The 24,295-nt window shown below is 48.1% G+C and overlaps 1 protein-coding gene across 6 annotated transcripts in view; it reads right to left on the reverse strand.

The window, feature by feature from the left end:
• The window catches only part of TEAD1 (TEA domain transcription factor 1), a 178,232-nt gene that overhangs the window by 50,247 nt on the left and 103,690 nt on the right, over positions 1-24,295 (reverse strand). For 2 of the 6 annotated variants that reach the window (XM_021685311.2, XM_021685313.2), the window contains exons 3-8: positions 23,281-23,343; positions 23,129-23,191; positions 9,115-9,249; positions 7,948-7,994; positions 7,016-7,077; positions 5,776-5,900 (exon numbers count right to left, since the gene is read on the reverse strand). In XM_021685311.2, coding sequence (XP_021540986.1) covers positions 5,776-5,900; positions 7,016-7,077; positions 7,948-7,994; positions 9,115-9,249; positions 23,129-23,191; positions 23,281-23,343 — 495 coding nt within the window. Of the gene's footprint in view, positions 1-5,775; positions 5,901-6,998; positions 7,078-7,947; positions 7,995-9,114; positions 9,250-23,128; positions 23,192-23,280; positions 23,344-24,295 lie in introns of all 6 variants that reach the window. The other 4 variants (XM_044919667.1, XM_044919668.1, XM_021685312.2 and 1 more) reach the window with 4 other exon arrangements.

Raw genomic sequence — 24,295 nt, forward strand, 5'->3', positions numbered from 1 at the left:
AGTCCAGGTGGAAACCTTCTTTGCTTCTTTCCCCTCTTTGCCCCAAACCCTGAGAAGAATCATAGCAGCAGAAGTTGGAAAAGGAGCTCAGGGAAAACCCAGGCCAACTCTCTACCCAAGGTGAAGGGCACTGCGACAGCCAGCCCGTGCTTAGGGAGCTCGTACGTTGGAAGGCAGCTGTCTTTCTGTTTGAAGAATTCCTTTATTTCTTCAAAAGTACAGGGAGGTGGTTAAGGACACAGAGTGGAGCCAAACCTTGGCACGGCCACTTCCTGGCGATGGATCTTGATAATGTACCCTCATGTTTCTGAGCCTCTGTTCCTTTACTGACAGACTGGGAGAAGCACAGGATCCACATCAACATACTTGGCATACGGTGCTTGTAACACAGCTCAGGAAGTGCTGGTGGCTGTCACTACTGCTATGATATATAAAAGTATTTCCTAGAGTGAGCTGAGCTGTGCCTTCCCTGTTTGGGTTTGTTCCTGTACCCCTCACAGAACGCACCTCCTTTTTCTGCAAGACCCTGCTGCTTCAAAATCTAAACATAATCACCACCTTGTCCCTCCCTCTCCATCCCACGGTTTCCCCCTCCCTGGCTGTAGGAACTCCTACCTAAGGGAACGCACACACTCGCCTCCTGCTTATGGAGGGGCTCGCTCCGGAATCCAGCACACCACAGGCATGAAATGTGCCATGCTGTGCCTGGGAGTCTGAGCTAGCTGTGGAGCAGGACGTGGCCAGAGGTACCTGCCATGCCCCCGGGTAGGGGTGGAGGAAGGCTGCTAGGCTTTATCAGGAAAACCACTCCCCATGCACACGCGCAGAGCCCATATTTTCATCGGCCTAAAGGAGCAGCTGCCTAACTTGGCCACATTTCAGGCAAGGTGCTTTTAAATGGCCCACCCTGGGTGGAGGTTCTTGCACTCAACAGTTCAAGTCCTTTGATATGTAACACTGAAATCATGTAGAAAAGCGTTATTCCCAAGCATTACTAACCACTTCTAAAATAGTCTCTGTTGTTTAGATTCTTCCTTCCTTCCCTCACCCTCTGCTGTTTTTCTCTTAGCTTCAAGTGGAGCCAGAGGCAACAGAGGGACTGACTTGCTGGTTTTCCACCAATGTAAACAACCCCCGATTTGGGGGGCAACGCTGCTGTCTGGTTTGTACATGATGCAGAGCCAGCAGGGGGCGCTCATCCCCCAGACGACTCTTCCTTAGCGCCTTACAGATTACAGCGGGCCACAGGCTGCATCTCAGATACAAAGGGATCTTGCAGCCTTTTGGTCATCATCTCGGGTTGCAGTCAACAGACCTGGGCCGCAATCCTGTTTCCAATGACAGCTGACGGGCTACCACGGGGCACGCTGTGTCCCGGGATTAAATAAAAAGATGCACGGTGTTGCGGTCGCCACAACCGTCCTGCAGGTCTACCGGTGTTAGCGCCAGCAGGGACAGGCGAGTCGCGACGAAGTCTTCAGTGGTGGCGATGCGCATGTACGTTGTAAACTGAAGGGTGATTTTCCAGAATGGCTGGTACCAGGGAGGCCACCCTAGCCTGGGGACTAAGCGAACCAGGTCTTCCTCTTGCCCTTGTTGCTACACAAGCGTGTGTTCGAGCCCCAGCCGCGGACTAGCTTAGACAGGCCATTTCTCCAGGCCTCTTCCATAAAAAGGAATAGAATTACCTACCTCATGGTGCTGTGACAAAGATGAAAGAGATCACTAATGAAAACTGGACAGCACCCAGCTCATTAATTTATTTGTTTGGCGTTTGTCACCATTACCTATAAGCTCGCTGACTCCAAAGAGCCAGAGCCTTTGGAAGCAGGTAGGGGGAAATGTGTGTCTGTGACTGTAAGGAGACAAAGATTTGGAGAAAACACACACAAAGTTGAAATGGTTTGGGGACCTTTAACTAGTTGTCCCTTTGCTGGCTTCCTTATAAAATTAACAAGCTTAAGGTCTGATGTTGTATTTTAAATACTGTATATCCAGCTTTGTTAAAAGGTAGCAGTTGAATTTACTTTAGATGGCTTTAAGTTCTCCTGTCGTTGGAAAAAAATAGAGTAAAACTGAAGTCTGAGAAGCCACAGGAAGTCTGAGAACCAAAGAACCCATCCACAAGCTCCAAGTTTTTCCGTGTGACCTCGGTCAGTGCCATTACACACTCATTGTATCAGCACCCTGTGTTTGCAAAATAAAGCACACATTGTGCGATTTGAGAAGCTGGTGCTTGAGACACTGTCACAGTGCTTTAAATAATTTTGTGAATTATTAATTTCAATGAATCCCATTTCAATTAATCACCTTTTTCTCCCAAGGTCCCCTCACTCCCTTCTTCCAGGAGAACCATCCTTCAAACCCTCACATTTCTACTGACATAAATTCATATGCTATTATTCACAATCCCCCATGTATTAATTTGTATCCATTAAATTCATTTGTGTGCAAATGCACTGCAAAATAAGCGGTTTTGTGAAAATAGGTGTATTCGTGCTGCAAATTAAGTGTTTATGACATAGGAATGTGAGAAGCCACATCAAAAGTGACACGCATGTTACAGTGTAACAACTTGATGTCACAACAGTGATAGAGCTTTGGTTGGCACAGTCTGATAGACCTAATTTTAAAATCATGACACAAGGGCGCCTGGGTGGCTCAGTCGTTAAGCATCTGCCTTCGGCTCAGGTCATGATCCCGAGGCCCTGGGATCAAGCCCTGCGTCGGGCTCTCTGCTCAGCGGGAAGCCTGCTTCTCCCTCTCCCACTCCCACTCCCTCTGCTTGTGTTCCCTGTCTCTCTGTGTCTCTCTCTGTCAAATAAATAAATAAATTCTTAAAAAATAAATAAATAAAAAATTAAAAAATCATGACACAAGCCAGAAACACTAACATATATATTAGAAGATACTATTACTTTCTGAAATTATACATTTTTAATCTAAAGAGCAAGTAATTTTCAAACAGTGAAGAAGGGCCGTTACTCCACAGAAGCACTTACATCACCTTATGTAATGGGTGCGTGTGCGCACTTCTCGCCTCTTCTCCTCTGGAACATAGGCTCCAGGAGAATGAGGATTAGTTCCCTAACACCTGGAACAGTGGCTGGCATGTAGGAAGTGTTTAAAAAGTATTTGTTGAATGAATTCCAATTTTTTTCAGTCCCCAACTCATGCCCCCCATAAAGTATAATTATGTTCTCAAGAGGCCCAAGGGTGTTGACTCACAGCAGGCCTTGCATTTACTTCAGGGCCTCTGAAGTCATGTGCTCAAGTCCAATCTTTACAGCCAAACCTTCCCATTCATCAGTAAAAGGCCAAATCCAGTTGAACCAGTCTGATTATCACGGACTAATCTAAACATGGATGAAACATGATGTATCTCTGGACTTGTTCCAAGGGGGCGGGGGGCCCCGCCTTTACGAAACTATTCACCAACTTTCTTACTGCTTTCTACACTCAGAGTCATCACCTCTGGAATGTTCTTCTCCCTTATTCTTCCCCTACCTTCCAGGGTGAGGGTGACTTCCTCAAGAGAGCCTGCCCTGTCCCGTTAATCACTCACAGAGCTCAGTGCTCTTCCTTCATAGAAGTCACCACACTTCACAATGACCTCGTGTGTGTCTTCCAGCTACACATTACACCCCACACGGGCAGACACGGTGCCTGTCTGTGCCACGCTGGGCTCCTTCCTGCGACAGCACCTTACACGCATGTGCAGGTGCTCCTAAGCGTTTACAGACTGGACTGAATGAATCCAGTGGTTCTCAATGTGAAGCCCAATAAACACTAACAGCAGAAAGAGGAACTGGGCATTCCTGGCCCTAATAGGTCCATAAATGGAGAGGACAGTCACATGAGGGAGCTGCCATAGGCTTTTTTAATTAAAAAAAAAACTTTTGTGATAAAATATTCTATCGTCTTTTAACCAGGGAAACAGGGAAGAGCTCTGTTCTTTAAAAAATGGTCAAAAGCAAAGAGAGAGATTGGCTCACACAGGAGATACGAAGACTGGAGAGAGAGAACTTCAAAACTGGGGGTGGTTTATAGTAGTGAAAAGAGTATAATGAAATAGATCTGGGCTCCTGATCCCTCTGCTTATTCGCTAAACATTCTAAATTGTTTAATGTGTCTGGGCCTCAGTTTCTTCATCTGTAAAATGGGGGAAACAGAATCTACTCATGGAGCACTACAAAAACAGAATGAAATATCAACTACAGCGTACTCTGTAAGCAACGAGGTGTCCTACCAACACGAGTTAGGCAAAGCGAAAAGCATCGCTGGGCTGAAACCCAGTCTTCGGCCAAAGAACCCCCTATGCTTTCCAGAAAGAACAAGAAACAAAGAATCAGGAGGGTAATCTTTTTTGTTTATATCTCAGTGCCTCTCACAGAGAAGCATTTTATGCCATCACCATCACCCTTATAAAACCACTCGGCCACACGAGAAGAGCGATCCAGCTGGCCTTTCCCCTCCTCGTCCCAATAAGCTGCCTCAATGGGCCTAATGACCTACTTTCCATTTCTTTCTTCACTTTTTCCTCCTAATTCTGGAACAGGCTCTATTTTTCTACCAACTCCCAGAGTTCACAATTCATAAACAGAAATGTCAGGGGTCCACTGAGTCTCCACTCTGGTGATGGCTTGTGGCGTCTCCCGAGTCAGAGGCTTTCCACTGAGCTACAGTACAAAGACCCCAGAGAGGTCGCCTCCGACTGTTCAGTATGTCGGTATTTACAACAGATGGTGAACTCATCCATGACACTCTCTCCTGATGACAGAATGACAGCAAAGCAGTGAACACACAGAGAGCGTGGGACGTCCGCGCGTCGGGAGCCCCGGAGATCAGGGCGGTGGGGTGAGAGAGAGCACGTGGAAAGGAGTTGCTGAGGATCCCGAAGACAAACTCCTGATTCCTACATTTTTGCCTAGGGCTCACCCACACACAGATGCAATGCACAGACGCACAGCCAAGGAGTGGGAGTGAAGAAAGGGTCTGGGGATTATTGGGTGGGAGAGAAGGGGGGCTCACAGAGGTATGGGAAGTGATGGGCTGGGCTGGGAAACAATGGCGTGATGGGAACTAGACGGGGCAGGGAAGACAGCAAAGAAGAAAAATGACAGAGTCCAGATGCCAACGTGACTGGTGTTCATGTCATAAAGTATCGCTTTCTGTATCGAGCTGCTAAAATACCAGCTTGTTACTTCTCTGTAAGAAGAGAACTGCTTGCTATCTTGAGCAAAGACAGACTTGCAAAGGCAGCACGGAGCAACAGCTGAATGCTTAGGCTTGAGTTTTAAAGACATGAATTTGAATCTCCAATCTATCAGATATTAACTGTGTGGCTTCACAGAAATTCCTTAACCTCTCTGTTTCCTCATCTGTCCGACAGTACCGACCCTTATGGGGTTTTTGTGGGTGTAAAGCGTGACCATATATATATATATAAATAGCTTTCCACGGTGCCAGCCACATGTCAGGGTTCAAGAACTGTCACCTGCTGTTACATTTTCCTAAACACAAGAGCCCTGTTAAAGTCCTTCCCTTCAAGCTCCAGCATTCCCTGGAGTTTGAGGTCCAGAGCACTCATAAATATTCGGCTCTACAATTCTATCTGCTTGTCAATAGAAATACCTTTTTTTACTTAAGTGAAAGTCTGGCTCTTCTGACCCAGGTTGTTTGGCAGGCACGAGGGAGGGGGAAAGGAGAAGGAAGGCAGAGGAGTGTGAAGGTGAACAGGAATGGGATTCAAGGCACACCTCGCAGCACACTCACCGAGTCTGGGTCTCGCTGCTGTTCAAGGAAGGCTGAGAATTCCACCAGGCGAAGTTTGGTTGTGCCAATGGAGCGGCCCTGCCAGGCAGGGACCGAGGGGGCTGGGGCTGACGCAGGCTCGAACCCTGAAAGACCAATCATCACCTTTAAAGCAGGCCCCATGCCTCCCCTCGGGCCTGAGGCCAGTGCTGGGGCCGGGCCCTGCAAAACGGCTGCCCCCCTCCACCAGAGTCCAGGGGCAGAATGAAGTCAGGCAGTGGAGGGATTCTGGCCAAAGACCCAGAGGCACAACACTAGGAGGCTCCTCACAATGTCAACTTCGGCCCAGGTTAAGGGCTGGAGCACACCCCATCCCGGACAAGGGGCCGGCTGTGGTCCAAGGCCAGAGTGGCTGAAGAGCCTGAAGTGAATTCTGCAAGGATCCCCCGAGAAACTTCTTGTGTTTGCCCATCTCCTTCCTTAAGACTGTGGTCACCAGCACTACAGAATTACTCAGAATGCTCCGTGACACTGGAACAGAGCACAACATGTGAATGCATGTCCTTTCGGGGGACTCAGTAACAGACAGCAGTTCAACGGAGTGACCCCACGTGCACACGTGTGGGGGGGCAGCGCAGGTGGGCTGGCCAGATTCCGGGTTGCTAGTCGAGGCTTCCCTGGAAGCTCTTCATTAAAGAGAGGGTACGAGGAACTAAAACCTACTTATATAATAAAGGCTGGCTAATCCCCTATCTGCCCTCAAGATCTGAACTGTCCAATTCAGCCTGTTTATGATGAGGAAGGAACCACAGCTACTTCCCCTTCCATGGGTGACCAGGGTCCTTGGTGAAAGTGATCAGGCTTCCTTTTCCTTTTTTTCAGTTTTTTTTTTTTAATTGAGATATAATTAACATATCCAAATCCTTTTTCCTCCCCTTTTTAAGTAAATTCTATGCCCAATGTGGGACTCGAACTCACGACCTCAAGAACAAGAGTGGCATGCTCTACGGACTGAGCCAGCCGGGCGCGGCTGGCTTCCCTTTCCTTTAAAAACCCATCTGAAGAACTCCTGGAAGCTGGCTAGGGGCACTGAACACGTCTGTGACCCTTCTGAGTTCCAGGCTTAAGGAGAGTAGGGACGAGGAGGGGGCGCCCAAGGCACTGCAAGTACAAGGGATAGGCCGCTGTGGAGCAAAGCGACGGGCCCAGCCACCAGCTGCGCAGGATGGTCCTCCGAGGGGGACTCCCTTGGGAGACTCACCTGGAATGGGGGCTGTGACTGCTGGCTGGATGGGGTAGGCCTGTTGCACGAAGGGCTTGACGCTGGGGAGGGAGGGGTGGAGAGTCAGAAGTCAAGACTATAGCAGTGGCTACTCCCCAGGTTTGGCCTTGGCCTCCCAGGGCTAGGGGCCCAACCTGCACCCCGCCCCACCCCCATAAGGTTCCCTGCCTGCAGGTGCTGACACAGCCCAGGCAGAGCTCTGCCAAGACAGAGACAGTTACCCTCTCTGCTTGAGAGGGGCCAGCAGGTGCTGGGGACCAAACCATCGGGCCTCACACCACTTCAGCGGGACGAGCTGGAGAGACATCAGCCTGATTCCCGTATGCTGTGACATCTCATCAAACCTCTCTTCTCGTCCCTGTGGTGACTGAGGTCAGGGGTCACCGTTCCCAGGCAAGGTTTGGGACATGCTTTGGGCTCTCCTTCTCTTGGCCGAACAGCTTCAGTTCTTTTGAGAACAGGTGGGCAGGACTTCCTTTCTGCTTTTATCTCCAGATGATCCTCAGCTTCCCCTTGCCCTCAAAGCACCAGCAGGACTGTCGATTAGCGGCCCTCACCCCCCAGGAAAGCCAGGATGCGCCGGGCTCTAGGAGCGCCTCCACTGTCCTCTCTCAGACGGGCTTCTCAGGAAGCCCTCCAAAGCCACGAAGGCCTGGGGCCCCTCTCCCTGTTCCCAGCTGGATGAGCACTAACACTTAAGGCAGCAGTGAGCCGTTTATGCCTCTCCTAGACCAACTCGAGTCTCTCTCCTGCTACTGGCCTCAGTGGACGATGGGAGATGACTTTGGGGATCTCAGATTCAATCTCTTTTCTCCCACAAGCCCCCAGGCAGTCTGGTCCTGGGCAAACGCCACCCAGGCGGTGCTGTGACCAGACCCTTGTTGTGACGGCTAGCCCCTCCCCAGACTTACTCTTGCGAGGATCCTGGCTGCCCTGTTTGTATCATTCCTGGCCAGAACTGGAAGGCAAAAGGCAAGAGGCATCAGGGTTATGAGTTCACACAAAAGCACTGTTCAGGACATCTACACATTGCAACCCCTGCTAAAGACAGTGGGCTCAGATCGTCTGTCCGCTGCTGAGTGACCCTCTCTAGATGCAGATGTGGTTACCAATGTGCACCAGAGAGCAACCTGCATCCTTGGCTTAGCAGCCCAGACCTCCCCGGAGCTCCTCCTCCAGATAGTCGCCCTGAGGGCAGGGACCAGACAGCAGCTCTTCCGTGTTCTCCTGACACCCACCCGAGATCTGGGCACATGACAGGGGGCTCACAAATATTTCATCCGGCCTCTTTATCCATGCATCCACCTACCCATCCTCCTCTTCCTCCCTCCATTCACAAATGCTCCCTGTGTGACATTCTGCCTCCTCAGCTCACAGCACCACAGCCCGGCCAGGAGAGGACAAAGCTCTGAACCAGAGGCCACGAGCTCCGAGAAGCAATGCAGACACCCCCTTTGCTGTGCGCCTCCCTGAGGCTTCTGGTGCCTGGCACCCCCTGGGGACAGGCAGCCTGTGTAGAAGGGGTTGCAGAGCGAGTCACAAGGCCCTGGGTTTGAGTCCTGATGGCACTAGCCATGATCACATTACCTAACTCGCTTTGTTACTCACTAACCTCATCATCTGCAAGACGGCAATAACAATGAGAGGCATTTAAGATTATTGTGAAGATGAATGAGATTATAACATTAACTTCTCAGCCCTTGGTAGACGCAAACTGAAAACGGTAATAGAATACTTTGCTCCTTTAAGGGTTAGTTCCCTTAAAGGGACCTTGAGGCACAGGAAAAGAGAGCAAGGGCCAGAAAAAAAAAAAAAAAAAGCAGAAGAAGCAGATCACAACCCAGAAGGGCACCAGCAAAGTGATACCTAATTCCATGTCTGCTGGGGCCCAGGATCCCAGCCTCTAGCTTTCTCTCCCCGCCCCCTCCCTCTCACCACTGTGCACCTGGCATCATCAGCTGACCACAGGTGGTCCTCCCCGCCCTCACACCAGGCCCAAGAACAAGCACCAGGTGGATGGCTTCACGCCGGCCCCTCACCCGTAGGGGCCACCCCCACCGGACGGGCTTGTGACTTACCCCCGGCGCCCCTGGGAAGGCGGGGCGTGGAATCCCAGGCAGCCCCAGCTTGTTGTGAATGGCGGTGGCCGAGACGATCTGTGCCGACGACATGGCAGCCATGTGCTGCAGGGCCTTATCCTTGGCCGTCTGATCCTTGAAGGTGACAGTGACACACAGACTTAATATGTAACACACGGCTACCAGGCAGCTTCAACAGGCACAGCCACGAGCACATGGACTAAATACAGAGCCACAGAAGAGGCCGGAGAAGCAAACATGCACGGATAAATAAACACAGCCAAAAGGCTAAAACACACTCAACCTACCGTAACTCTGAACCTTTATGGAGACTACCAGTGGCAAGATTTTTTTTTAAAAAATGTTTTAATCCATTTTTCAAAAGAATGGGAAGCCTCTGAGAAGAGTGGACAATGTATTTATTTTTCCAGCTTCCAAAGGGAGGTTTCTCCAATTACTTAACACACTCAAGGAAAGGGGGAAAAAAACCAAAAGGCCCTGCACTGAAGCATACAGATGGGAAGAGGGAGAGATGAGAGGGGGGTGGTGGATCTGGGGTAGGACCGTCCACAGGGTGTGGGCAGGCCCCATCTGTGGGCGCTGTCACGGGGCCACAGTCCCAGGAGCTGCTGAAGGCATGCGAGGCCCGGGAGCCCTGGCAGACACCTGATGGGGAGGCTCAGAAGCAGCAGGGCGGGTGGGGGGCCATGACGGGGCCAAGCAGCATGCTGGCAGGGGCGCATGCTTTCTCAGGTACCCCCACCATGGAGGTCTAAGGCTACACGGGTTCTCTCTATAGCCAAAGACACAGGGGACGCTACCCGGCAAGTGGTTTCTCCCTTTCCTAAATGGGTCTTTTCTAGAAAAGCCAAGGCTGGTAACACAAAGCTAGCCAAAAAGTCTGCCAAGCACAGCTAAAATACAGAATACTCAATGTGGTGAAAATACTTACCATGCTTGTTACCTGGATACAACAATAAACAGTTTGTTAAAAGAATTGCGGACAAAGGGAGAGGTATTTTTCTTCTTCACTTAAAAAATACACATATTTACACAAACACACAATGTGGGGTACATAGAATGCATAGGACTCTGGGTCTTTTTCACATTTTAACAGGAATGTATGACCCAGATAACCATCTAGAAAGGCAATTACCAACCAGTCCACCCATTTCAAAAACTACTCCCAGCCCCTTCAAGCTGGTTCTGTGGCTTCCCCGGTGTAGATGGAGAAACGGTCAGCCCCCAGGTGTGTGACAGATCCTGATGGTGCAGGCAGAGATTCACGCGTGGTAAACATGTCAAGGTGCCTGGCTGCTCACGGAAGGTCTATACAATCTCTACCAGGCCAGACTCCATCAGAATAGGAACAAAATGGTGGCACCAAAGCAAAGAGAGTGGCCGCCACAGCTACCACTCAGAGTCAGTGCGTGAAGGTCAAGGGAAAGTTCAGGCTAAGACACAGCTGGGAGTTGGCTTCAACGTGTGCGGATTTACCCAAAGGTGACTCATAAGCATCCTGAGGTACCAGAGGCTGGGCCGAAGAGAGAAGTTGAAAAAAAAAAAAAAAATCCAAGCCTACAAAATAACTACTAGGGGCTTCTAAAAAAGATCAAGTTAGGTGCTCTCAAGGTAGAAACACCACTTGGTCCCATAACTGCCAGGAACACCATGTGAATTTTCAAAAAGCTTACATTACCCCTTGGAAAAGAGCCTAACACTTGCATAGAACTGTACATTTTATCCATTTCTCTGGCTCTCAACTGACAAAGTAATGGGCCTCATGTAACAGCTTTTGGGGGTTGTCCGTGGTTATTGGGATCGTCTTGAAGGGCACATGTTGTGGCTTAAGGACAGGGCGAAGGCCCAGGAAGCCTGCAGGATCCCTCATCCCCAACAGAATGGCTCCAGGCGCTAGTGTGGGGCTTTGCTGCCTCGGGTCAGACGGCATTCCTTGAGCTAAGCCCCCATTTGCTCATCTGAATGCTCTACCTAAAGCTAGCTTCCTCTGTTAAAGTTTTTGCTTTTGCTTTTTTTTTTTTTAAACGAGCTGAATCATTTCAGATACTGAGATGCCCAAAAAAGACAAATCTTGATGTCAGTGGAATAAACTGACTAGGTGTGCAAATGCCCTAAAGCCAAACAGAACCTGACACACACAGATCTCAGCGCCAGTCAATCTACTCCTCGCTGGTCTTGTGGTTGCACCTGCCACCTGCCTCATCATCTCCACAGAGGGGGACCCAGGCTAATGAACAGAAAACCCAGCTCCAGTCCCACGACACCCTTCTCTGTCAGGAGTGCCTTGACATCAATACAAACTCACCGAAGAGTTCTTTTTGGATCCAGCACCTTGTACTCCAGCCCCCAAGCCACCTAGCCCCTAATGAGAGGTTATAAACGCCCTCAGATGACTTCTGAGCGAATGTAACATTACAGGTATAACCACAGGCGCCGTCCACCACAAGGAACAAGCCTTACCACTTTGCCAGGGGCCAGGCTCGGGGAGCTGGGACAGTGACAGCCCAGTCTTCTTGCTGGTCTGGCTGATGCAAATTGAGGAGTAACTAGGAAAAGAGCTGTGGGCTTGGCTCTATTCCAGAAGTCCGTCAGGGGCCTCCATGTTCATGAAACACTGATGGCGGGGGTGACCCGGCTCCCCCAGACACAGTGTCTGTGCACCCTCAGGGGGACGGACTCAAGAATCCAAAGTCGGGGTCCGAATGGAAAGGAGTCCCCCACATCTCCAAAGCCTGCTTTTATTCTATCAGAGGTGCTGGAGATGCTCCCCTATGCTAGGCTGATGGAAAAGTTCTTGAAGATGCTCACGAAAGTTTGATACTTTTTTTTTTTCTTTTTAAACAAGGAAATCAATCAACGAGGAAAGGAGAAAAGTCACCAGCTTTGCTCTTTAGATCACCCAGCTTCGGGACAGGGCCATTTCCTTTTGCTAAATAAAGTCAGGTTGGACTCTTAAGACCCAGGAGGTACCTGAATGAAACAGATACTCAAAAGCAGGAGAGCAAATCAGTCACTCCTGTCTCCCCAACATGCTCCATCCCCGTAAAGGGGAGTCTGGAGATGCAGCTCCACACCTGCCTAGGCCTGATGTTAATGGGCTTCATTACCTTGGGTTAGTCATTTAACCCTCTAATTTTCTTCATCTATGAAATAAAGGGTTGCATTTGATGCCCTAAAGCCCTTCTGGCTCTGAAAGTATCTGCTGCTATGAGTGTGCATTCCATTTATAAGCAAATACATCTTAATAAACATAGCCCGCAAGAACTGGTGAAAAGACAGCAAGATGTTAAAATTTGGGCAGCTCTTGGCTGTCTATCCTAACAGAGAGAAAGCCAAGTGTGGAGAGGAAATTTTATCTCAAGTAGAGGTTCTTTCTGCACTTGACCTAGCTATCTGAGAATAGGCAATTTTATGCAAATGGACTAAAACGTCTATACTCATGATTTCCTACCTTTTGAAGTGGAGACACTCTACCTTCTCATTTAATAACATCTCTCCCTTTATCTAAAATACATATTTGAAAATTAAAAAGATTAAAATTTTTTGTTTAAAATCTAAAGCAACGCTGCAAATAAGGCCTGCCGGCGATATCTCGAGATCGGAACCGAGAGCCTCGCTGTAGACCCACTTAATCTGAAATGGGAGAACGGAAGGATGCCACGCTGAGAGACTTCAACGGAAGGGCCTATAAATTGTCATTTTCAGCCCAGAGATATACGCCTGGCTTTGAAGAAATTACAACTCTAAGTGTCAGACCCGAGGAGATTGCTTCTCTGTGTCTCTCTGGTCTGAGATGCTGGTCTTTGAGACATTGCACTCCATTCTTGCTGCTCACCCCAGAATCAAGGGGGAAGGGAAGTAGTTGTTAATCTACCCAAATAACTGATGCTAAGGTAAATTTAAAAATCTAGGCTGCATTTGTACACCACAATAATTTTATTCTAAGAGGTTTTCACACCAACACTTCTGAAATGCGGATGAGATTTACAAAGGTTGAGCACACTGTCTTATCTTGAAAAACTGTTATGAAGTCAATACTGAGTTACCGCCTATGATGTCCTAGATTACGGGAAATACTCTCAGTGTGTGTATGTCTCTACACGAGCATGCATGAACAAGAACGCTGTGTCCTAGCAAAAAGCCTGGACAACTTCACATGGAGTCCTCAATACTGATCTGAAGTCCCTCCATCCCTAAGATGACAAAGAAAGAGGCCACAAAAAGCTGAATGTTTGGCGAGTGGGGAAAGAAAAGGCAAATCTCCCTTTTACAACAGAACTCTAACTCAAGCCCATGACCTGAAATGTGGAAAAATATTTATGGGGCAGGAAACATGGGGGGTTGCTAAGAACAAATGGCCCGTCTGACCTGAGGACGAAGCAGATAAAGCACTGTACCTAGGGACGCAGGTCTCAGCGCCCACTTGCCTTTCTTCCCTGTCCAATTTCTGGCACGCCATGCTGTCAATGGCCTCCCCACCTCAGCCACACGGGGTCCAGCAGGCTGTGTCACGCATAAACTCCTCAGCCCGAAACCTTTCAAATGGTTATTGTCACTTAGTAAACAGGCTTTCATATTTCATGAAGCAGAGCACGGCGGCTGCTACGCCTCTGGGCTCCGCAGACTCCTCCTCGTTACGGTTTAAATGTGCACCATGTTTGGGAAGTGTTTACACGGAATATACGTGACAGGAAGGCAGCCATATCAGAAATACACATGGCTGGAGCAGTGTGGGTCTCAAACTCCAGAACATTTTATGAAATCAGCCTCCAGACTGGACGGGAGTCTTATTCCCACCTCCCTCTGCCTCCTCGGCCTTTGATTATCCCGAGAAATCAACTATCTCATCATCTTCCGGCACTAACCATCAACAAATTTTAAAGAGAATATTAAAAGGTTCATGAGCTTGTGTGTACCATATTATAGCTGTTACATCTGGAATGTTAATGAACAGCAAACTACATCAACATACTCCAAAAAGCTTGCTCAGGAGCCATCAATTTAACACGTAAAGACTCCAGTCTACTTTATTTATGGAGAAGTCCACCAATACATCAGGAAAAATACGTAACGTTGAAAAAAAGACTATGGATTCAAAAACTCTGGATAGCCTTTAAATGTGTTTCCCCAAATATACTTTCCCCAGCAATACAAAAATATAATACAAGAGAGGAAAGATAGCAATTTGCTTGCAAAATCACTTTTTCAGAAAAAGACAAAACACAGAATACTCTTCCAAAAAAGTCATCTTGCAGATGTTGTTTCTCATCTTGCACTATGTGGATTCACATGACCTCTGCAATTATTAGCGCTAGCCCCTGAGCAGATAAACATCACAAAACTCTATGATGGTTTGGGAGAAAAGATGGAGGGCACTTGAATTTTTCTAGCCATGATCTCTAATTTGCTTATTATTAGAGAAAGCAGAGTAAATACAAAAGGGGGCTATTTCGGTCGGACAACAGCTATTGCCAAGGAGGAAAGGCACATTCATACTTCTCCTGACTTCCCATGTAATGAGTAGCAATTAATTCATCTTATTGTATTTCCAAATGCCAAAGACTCCATTCACATCAAAGAAAAAATTTTCAAGGCTTTTACCATTGTTCATTTTTAAATGTACTAAGCTATATTTAGTATTTTATAATTGTCAAATGTGTTTCCTTTAATTCCAATGTGGGGCTTAGCATCATAAAAGATTGTAGATGAGGAGCCAGGTGATTTGTAGGTGTGCCTGATGACTCTACCAGGAAGCCTGGCATTCAGGTCAGCGACAGCTAGGTCTGGGTGCCGGGGGGTGGGGGAGGGTGGGGGGGGAAGGCACCCTTCTGACCACGGCCCCCCTTCCCCTGGGAGGTGACAACAAGAGGCAAGAAGTCAATCTCCCCTGAAAAGTCAGAGGAACCCATGCCGGCAGCAGGCTCAAGTTTGGCTCCAGACTATCAGCTCCCACCACGCATCTGCTGTTTAATTCAAATATGCATGAAGAGGGGGCTCCGGTGAGGGAGACGATGCGGAAGCATCTTCAGTCAGGGAAATGAGCCCTCATCCCTGACAGGCATTCTTTGGGGAGGCAGCAGGACATCATCAGGCAGAGAGTTTGGGTTTTGGTGCCAGCTAGCCCTGGGAGCAAATTCAGTCTTGTGACCTTGGGTGAGTTACCTGGCCATTCTAAGCCTCTGCCTCCTCATTTCTAAGCTGAGGACAAGAATACCCACTTTCAGGACGGCTTTGGGAATTGCATTAAGCACCCCACATCATGCCCGCAGCCTTGCCATTCAGTGAACGTGGGAGTCTAATGGGGCCCAGGTGACCAGAAAGGCTTAGGAGCCCTGGTACCAATTCCATAACCTTTCAGCACCATGTTCCTCTAGGGCACTGTCTACACTGGAGGCCCATTAACAATGGGATGTCTCTAGAAAAGGATACAAGTAGAGAACGAGGCTGTTTCTGTTGCCCTTAAAAAGCAAACCCAGACCTGGCTCGGTTCACACAGAAAGGTACACGCATTCAGTCCTCTAGTTCACACTGTGAGCTCTGCATCACAACACTGCTGACGAGTGGTTCTAACTCCATCACACCCAAGCACGAGACATTACCGGTCTCCCATCTTAGCTCTAACTCAGTTAAACTAAAAACGAGGCAGTGAAAATATCGCTGGGGAGACAGGGCGCATGCTGCGAATGCCGAAGAACCCGGTGAGGATCGGGAGATGCCAGGAGAGGCACCGTATCATTTCCCGAATCGCACGGCCAGGCCAAGTGGCTCGGGGTTGGCAGTGAGACCAAGGAGGCGGTCGGCTCGGGCTTCCTGGGCTTGGCTACCATGGACAGCTGATGCTGAAGGAGCAGAGGGGCTCAGGGGGCCGCGGGGAGCCCCAGTGGATGAAGTGAAGCATGTCTCCCCTGTGGACGGGCCCACTCCTGGCTGGAATCAGTGGTGATACAACCAGGGAGTAGCAGTGTAGATGGCAGCAATGCCCCAGCGAAGTTCCTGAACTCTCTGGGAGAATTAAATCAACAATTTGAACTTTAAGCTCTCTGCTTATTGGGAGGAATGGCAGATTGGAAAGAATGGCTTGCTCAGAAATCAAATCACAAAAGGCCAGCAGGGCAAGAATGAAGAAAACTGCCCCAGGGAGCACATGTAGCTCGTAAATTGGTCCCCAACGACTGGACACAATCGGACAGTCTCAGGCCTTTCTCTGCTCTACTGGTGTGACGCAATGGCAGTAAGTACGGACTTTTCTTCCAGAGCCTGACACGAACCCGTCTACTGCCCAAGATGTCCCCCTGCTGAGGTCAGGGCAGAATGCAGACCTCCTGTCCTCGGGGTACCTTCTGGACCTGTGCACTCCCCAAAACACACCCCACGCCACAAGTGGCCTGGTCCATCTTCTCAAGATGATGATGAAGGTCCAGAGTGTGGCGGCGGTCTGCAGGGTACCCTTCTGCTGGCGTGAGGGAAGGAGGCCACTGGGCAGGGGCGGGACAACCTCGCGGGGCAAGCGAACACACAGAGAGACTCAGAGCAGGAAAGTCTAAGTAGGAACTCTGAGTAGCGCACAAAGACTGCTTCCTGCGTGGACAACACTTCTGCATTCGTTCTACGGGCTGGGATAATAAATCCCTGGAGCTTAAAAAAAAAAAAAAAAATAGTTCATGGCCTCTTGGTCAATTAATGGTGAGTGAAATAATTCAAAGGAGGGAACAATTTCTAGAGTGGCAGCCCAGTGTTCAGACCTACCACACACTGCCTTCTCAGACAGGACGCTGCTCTTCAACGCTCGGCCGGAGGCGGCAGGGGAATGAGGGGGGACGAACCTGCTATGGGGGACGTCACTGCAGATGCAGCTAGTGATGCGGGGTCCAAGGGAAAAAAGTCTGCATCTGGGATTGCTAAATGCATGTTCCACAGACCCAGAGGTCACGGGAACTCTATGTACCTACAAGGCTGTTATCTTCTACCTTAGAACTAGAACCGGGCCTCGTTACGAAGCCACCTAAGACCAACCTCGTGCCTGGAGAGCAGTGGGCCACAAGGATTTTGTCTGGGCAGGGACCACAACATGGCATGCCCATCGTTGAGAAAGATTCCTCAAAGCTAAGCTCTATTTTAGATGAGCAGTTAGCACTCTGATTTGTCCCTTAAGGCACTTTAGTCAAGAAGATTAAAACAAAAAACTGAAAGTGTGTTTAATGTCCAAATTTCTGGCACACTGGCCACCAATGCCTTGTACTTCCTTATCCATCTTAGGAGGCGCCTGAATCTCAGCTGCACTCTGCCTACCCCCTCGCCCCTTCTCACTACTGTCCCAGTTTCTCTGCTCCTGGTTCTTATCATCTCCTTACATCACTCCCCGGCCATTTCAACCGTTCCCTCCATCTGCTTGCCCCTGGCATCCCTCCCTTACGGTTACAGTCTGTGTCCAAGGTCATCCCAAATTGGTGGTCAAATCTACCTTGGCTTAGGCTGCTGTATGTTAAAGAGGCTCATGTTGGCGGCAATAGCTTTAGTACAAATTCAGAGTAAATGATGGATAAAAACCTAGATTCATTTTAGAACAAGGGCAAAAGGAGAAAATAGTCTTCACCAGATTTATTTTCTTAGGGAAATAAATGGCAAGGAAAGATACTGTTGGTGGAGGTGGGGAAAAGAGGGAGATTGAGATTGGCTGGGAAAGGAGGTTGGGGAGAGGAAATTAGAAAAAGTAAGAATAATGTTTTGCCATTTGATGCATTCCACTGAAAAAAAATTAAAGGAAATACGTCCTAATGAAAATGATCATTTCTGGTTGATACGAATATAAATATTTTATAGTAATTCTCTGCACTTTCTAACTTAATTATATTTAAAATTTAGCAACCCAAATTCATAGTTAATTTTGATGCACACCCTCAGTGAACTGCCATTACTTTAAGAGAACCCAACCTTCAAAAACCTAGTTCAATGGTGCTACTGAAAAGTTTTGGTGTACACTTTTCACTTAGTAAGGACTGGAGCTTTAAACATAATCTACTCTTTAAAAACACTGAGGAAGGAAGAGTTCACAGCAGTCAGAGGGGACTGGAGCGGGAACCAGCCGCAGACGGCGGGGAGCGCTGATGTGAACCAGAGAGATGGGCCCCAGGGGGGTGTGGCTGCCTGGTCCAAGCCCTCACCTCTCTCTCTCTCAGACTACAGCAGCCCCTGAATTAGGCCCCCTACCTCCAGCTCTGCCTCCCTCCTGGCCATCCCTCTGAAAACAGTGGGAGAGAGCTTTCCAAAGCTTACATGTGAGTGCTCCCCACAGGTTCCCCATGGCCCAGAGGTGACCCTCACTCTCCCACAGATGATCTGGGACCTTCCTGTTGGGCTCCTTCAGGCTCATTCCCATCCCGTGCCTCCAAGTAATGGTGTTCTTTGTGATTCCCCAAACACCCCCATATCTTGGGGGAAACTGTCTGCCTTCCTCAATGCCCAGTTCTAATGACACCCCCTCCAATGAGGCTTTCCTTAATTCTCCCACACTCAAAACCACCCACTCTTTTCACCACTCTGTTCCACTGCAGACTCCCCTAACTGTGGGACAATCTACTGGAAATCTAGTATTTCCCCAAATGTGGCCAAAAACAACAGAAAAGTTTAGTGGTCCTCAAGAAGAGAGACTCTGCTTATTTGACTCTCTATGCCCAACATCTACTCAAGGGTCTAGACACACTGGATTCTCAATGAAAAGTCTGCTGGACTGAATTAATCATTTCTGTGCTTTAAAAAGTTCAAATCTTTGTGGAAATCTTAAACTTCCCCCAAAACAAATTTTGTTGCAAAGGTTAAAATTAGGGGCGCCTGGGTGGCGCAGCTGGTTAAGCGTCTGCCTTCGGCTCAGGTCATGATCTCAGGGTCCTGGGATCAAGCCCCACATCAGGCTCCCTGCTCAGTGAGGAGTCTGCTTCTCCCTCTCCCTCTGTGTGCTCTCTCTCTCTCTCAAACAAATAAAATCTTTAAAAAAAGGTTAAAATTAAAGCCCACACATTTTTAGGGTGATCTGGCTCACAAACAGGCACTCTGAGAACCACTTCTGCAATCAGCAGAAGCATAAAGCTGACTTTGGAACTTATTTTAACAGATTTTCAAGAGCTTGACTTTCGTAGCTAGGATGATTCCTCAACTGTGACATGAGAATGACCACTCTCTTTGTGACTCTGTTTGCTTCGGAGGAATATGGCGGAGCACGACGCAGAGCATGCGCTGTCCTGAAAAGGCTGCAGGGACAGCTGAGAGGAAGTTACCTCCTTCTAGCTTGGCCTAAAGCAGAGGGGTTTTCAAACCTTATTCAGTGGAACAGCCAAAGAGACCATTGCTAAGGATAAAAGAGCACGAGCTTCAATTAAAACAGTGTTTACTCATTTAGGGGTGTCTGGGTGGCGCAGTGCGTTAGATGCCTGACTCTTGGTTTTGGCTCAGGTCCTGATCTCAGGGTGGTGAGATCGAGCCCTGTGCCAGGCTCCGCGTTCAGCCGGGAACTGGCTTCAGATTTCTCTCTCCCTCTCCCCCTCCCAATCCTGCTCTATCAAATAAATAAATCTTAAAAAAAAAAAAAAAGAACAGCGTTTACTCATTTATATATTAAATGTTTCGACTAAGATTTCAATCTGAAAAATAAGTTTGTGACTTAAAAAAGGCTGGAAAGCGACCAGCCTCAAGAATTCTAGCACACCCTTCCCCGGAAAGGAGGGAGGGTTATAGGCAACAGGGCTCACAGGGAAGCCACACCCACCAGCGGCCCCAGGTGAGCAAACTACTTTTTCCAACTCTGAGGGAGGACAGAAGGATGAAGCTTGGCTTCATTCTTCAAAGGAGGGCTACAGGCCTTTGTCTACCCCAGAGGATAGAAATCCTTGACTTGTAAACATATGGAGAAGTGCCCAGCAGTGGGCTAAGGCCAGCAGGCAGGCACAGGTCCTGAAGTGGCCAGTGGACAGCCACCTTCCTTCCAGGAGGCCTTGTTACATCTTCTCAGGCAGGGCACAACATCTCTGTTAAGTCTGGATACTTCCTGCCACCCCCTACCGCCCACCCAGAAGCTATCCTTCTTGTCTGCTGGGATGACTTCAACCTTCTGTAGCGGCTTTATCACGTCAGTTCGTGTGGGAGGCCAAGACGACGTGGCTATCAGCCTGACCCCACAACGAACTCAGCCAGGAGGCTCATCCCTGCCTCCCACAAATGTGCGGTTGTTACACTCCAGAGCTGAACGGGAGAGCACGGACAAACCGGCGAGACCGACCTCTCCTACGAGACCACTTCCCGGTGATGGCTGGTTAGGAAGGTTAAGGAAGGCATCGCTAACGTCAAGTGCCCATGGGAGGCGAAGGCGGCAACATCTCTGCACGTAGGCGACAGCCAGTCTCGTGCTCCTGGACCGTCCTAATGTCCTCTGAGTGGTGACACAGCAGCTCTGTGGCTAGGACCTCATGGCCCCAAGTTACGGATGATCACCACAGGGTCAGTCACACATGAAGCCCACACGTGGACCAAGGGCTCGGTGTTAAAAATTCACCTTGCTTCTAAAATGTGGGCGCTGAGGAAAGGGTCGGTAGCAAGAGCTGCACGCCCAGCTCCAAGGGACGTGAGGGGTGACACGGGGTGTGCCGGCTTGAGGCCTTCTGCTTGAAAACCTTCTCCCACCTCCACTGGATGCAACCCCGCCTGAGAGAGCAGTGGTTTAAGATTCAGAAAGATCTGAGTTCAAATCCTGACAGTGACGTGTACTAGGCTTGGGGGCTCTGGGCATATCCGTTAAACTCCTGGAGCTCTGGTTTCCTCACTGTTATTCCCCAAACTCTGAATAATGGAACTTATTTGGCAGTGAGCTCAATGGAAAGAACCTCCAAGAGGCCCTGCAGCACACTAACTCCTGTCTCTGCATCCCCATCACCAGGCAGTGCATCCCTGGGATTCCCTCCACGTTTGCTCTTGGCTCTTTCCACTAACACTTATCCCACGGTGCCCTATAGTTCCCATTCCCATCTCCACGGCCAGCTCTGTGAAGAGGGGGTTGACTGGTTAAATGCCCACCATGATGAACACCATGCCCGGAGCGCTCAATTGGTATTAGCTGATGGGAAGAAACAAAGGCCTCCCTTCTTCCAAGAATAATGTGGCAGGGAGGAAGGCAAGTAACTGCAAGAAGATGGAGGTGGTTCTTGGGGCTGAGCCGGTTGCTACCCTATTGCCTCTGTTTCCACCTCCTTAGGTCGGCTCCCAAGGTGAGTGGGCCACGGCTGAAAGGAGGGCGGAAGTCACCTTTTCTTATTTTGTAAGAACAACCATAAATACAACCGTGTGTTTGTGTGTACACGTATGTATAAAGTAATGGTAAATTGTTTCCAACGAGGAAGACTCTTCAAAATTCCCAAATGAGAAAAAGAGCACTTCCTGCATCCCATGGGGAATCCCTTCTGGACAGGAGAGCTTTATTCACCATGCACAGGGCTTCTGGTCCAGGGCTGTGTGCCCCGGTGAGTCGGTAGGAACCACATGGATGGTACAGAAATAAGAGCAATTCATAACATCGCAGATGGAAACACACAACTGATGTCTGTAAACTTCTTTTGTACATCATTAATTCGTTAGCGCAGAGAAACCAGAAACAAAGTCAGAACTTGAGCAAACACTGGGGTAGTTACATCCGCATAGAGAGGACGGCACCTTTGGTTAAAAAGCAGGATCTATGAAGTTATCTTAGTCTTCCAACTGCTCAGCCCGTGCAGCTAAAAGCCAGCCACCATCAGCCACACGTGCGAGCGAGCCAGCATGCTGCCCACTGCAGAGGGCCACCAAATGCTCCTTCCTGGTCACTAGTCCTGTTCCACAGCCAGCCTTGTTTGCGTAAAAAAAAAAAAAAAAAAGTTGGAGGACTTTGGGTAGGATCCCAGTGTTCACCATTCAGTGCTGTGAAATCACACTTTGTTCTTTAGGTTTAGTACAAAAACAAATTTAATGAATGTATGGAAAAAATCGGAACAGAACAACAACAAAAAAGGCAGGTGGGAAAGGCAACAATATGGGCTCCAAACTCATTTTTATTATAAAGCAAAGCTCTTCTGGGCAAACTATAATCCCTCTGCATTTCTAAAATCGGGCATTATGGGGGGAAAAAAAAAAGTCATGTATGTTTTACTGCAAATTTTGGACGGGGAGAAAATAAGGAGAACTTGCATTTAAAAACTGTCAGTGCCTCCATTTTTGCTGTGAAATATATTTTCAGAGAATGGAAAATGAGACATCTGTAAAGAACAATTAAAGTAAACTCACGTATAAACGGAATTACAAACATGGATTTGATTAAGAGCTTTCCCATCTCTATGATCTTTTTTTTAAGGCCTCACCTCAAATTTCTTTTTTTAATAACAGAGCTGTACACTTAAAAAACAATATTGAGCAATGTGGAAGAAATCTGGCAGAAAATACTCTGTGTTTACAGAACATATTTTTCGAAAAATTAAGTGAAAAAGACGTGTTTTTCATAAGTATTCTTTAAAATACATAAAAAGCGTAAAACAACTTCTAAATATTCTTTTAAAGTAATTTCATGATAACTACTCTGGAAGTGATTCTTATTTTATTTATTTACTACTTCTACACTAACTTTGTGTCTCTGGACTTTTTTTCCCCTCTCCTAGCCTGGGGCTGTTTGGTGGACATTTGAAGGTTAAAAAAAAATCATGTTTCTGTGCTGAAAAGTTATCAAGACCAGCTCTCTGCTGCATTTGCATTGTTATTAGGGACACACACACACACACACACACACACACACACACACACACACTCTGAGCTTAATGTGAGGCTAGTACAGAAAGAGAGATTAGACACAAAGAAATGTAAACAGCTCTCACATGCGAGGAAACTAGGTTACGAGAATCCCAGCACCAGGCATTCACCAGTCACCATGGAAAACAGGAAGTGAGATGCATAGCAACCACAAGCCAAAAAGCAGGAAAGCGCATACCTTTAGCTTGGAATGAAAATCACGAGATTTCCTTCTGGCAAGAACCTGAATGTGACTAGACACCTGCAGGGTAGGGGAAGGGAGGAAAACAAAGGAAAAGCCTGTAACCATGGAGATGAAAAGCCCCCTACAACTGGGCAAGCCAGACGTACCTTAATGGCGGCTTGAATTTCTCGAACTTTCTTTCTTGCTAAGACCTGTATATGACTAGACACCTACATTGTTCGGGTTTATGAGGGGAAACAAAACAAAACAAAACAAAACAAAAAAAGGAAATCAAATATAAAATCGCTACTCCTTGGGAGGGTTTTGGGGTGGGGGGTGGGGGGGAGGTTATTTGCATCTCAACAAAGCTCTGCAGTTAGGAATACACAGTCCCAGCCAGACACCAAGCCCCCAGCGCTGCTCTAAGCTTTTCAGACTGGGTCATCACTGCAGTGACTTGATTCAGGATGAAAGTTAGGCTGCTCTTAGTTTTCTCACCAGGGAGAAATCACGGGCACGGGATGAGAGGGAGAGAGTGGGGTTGTTTTCTTTATGAAATTTAAAAGGTGGGGCTAGAGGTAAATGAAAATATTTATAGCTTCTCAGTATCAGGAGGGAAAATCCCTTCTTCTCAATTTAGAAGAGACTATCCATAAATTAGCACATTCTGCAGAATCAAAAAGCTGAAGCCGTCGGTTATATTCTGATCTCATTAAGAGCTCTGGATTCTGTAGCAAATGTTAAAATAATACTGACATGTAAATTAGATCTCAAAGAGAAATGGAAAGACCCAGTTAGCAGAGCAATTTTTTTTTTTTGCCCTTATAAATATCTTTAATCCTTCCACTCTTTTGGATATTGACTGGGCGCCAAGTGGATTTGCATATTATTACAAAGCGAAAAGTGTGAATACAGCCAGCCAGCCATCCTGTTAAAAATCTGGGTTGAAAACCACACGATTTGCTGAACAACAAATTCACATTGGAGAGGTATCACCAACTGCTGCCTAAAAACATCCCCAGGATGCCGGGGTGTGGAAAGCCAGCCAAGCCCAGCTTCTGAAACACAATGATTCCACTGGGTAAACAAATTTGCATCTCTTTCAGCGGGACTTGGTTAAATTTAGAAGAGTCCCCCAGTGAAGGGGTTGGGCACATGACCAGAGCTCCTAGACCAGCACAC

The sequence above is a fragment of the Neomonachus schauinslandi genome, chromosome 11 (assembly GCF_002201575.2).
Source record: "Neomonachus schauinslandi chromosome 11, ASM220157v2, whole genome shotgun sequence".
Lineage (NCBI taxonomy): Eukaryota > Metazoa > Chordata > Mammalia > Carnivora > Phocidae > Neomonachus > Neomonachus schauinslandi.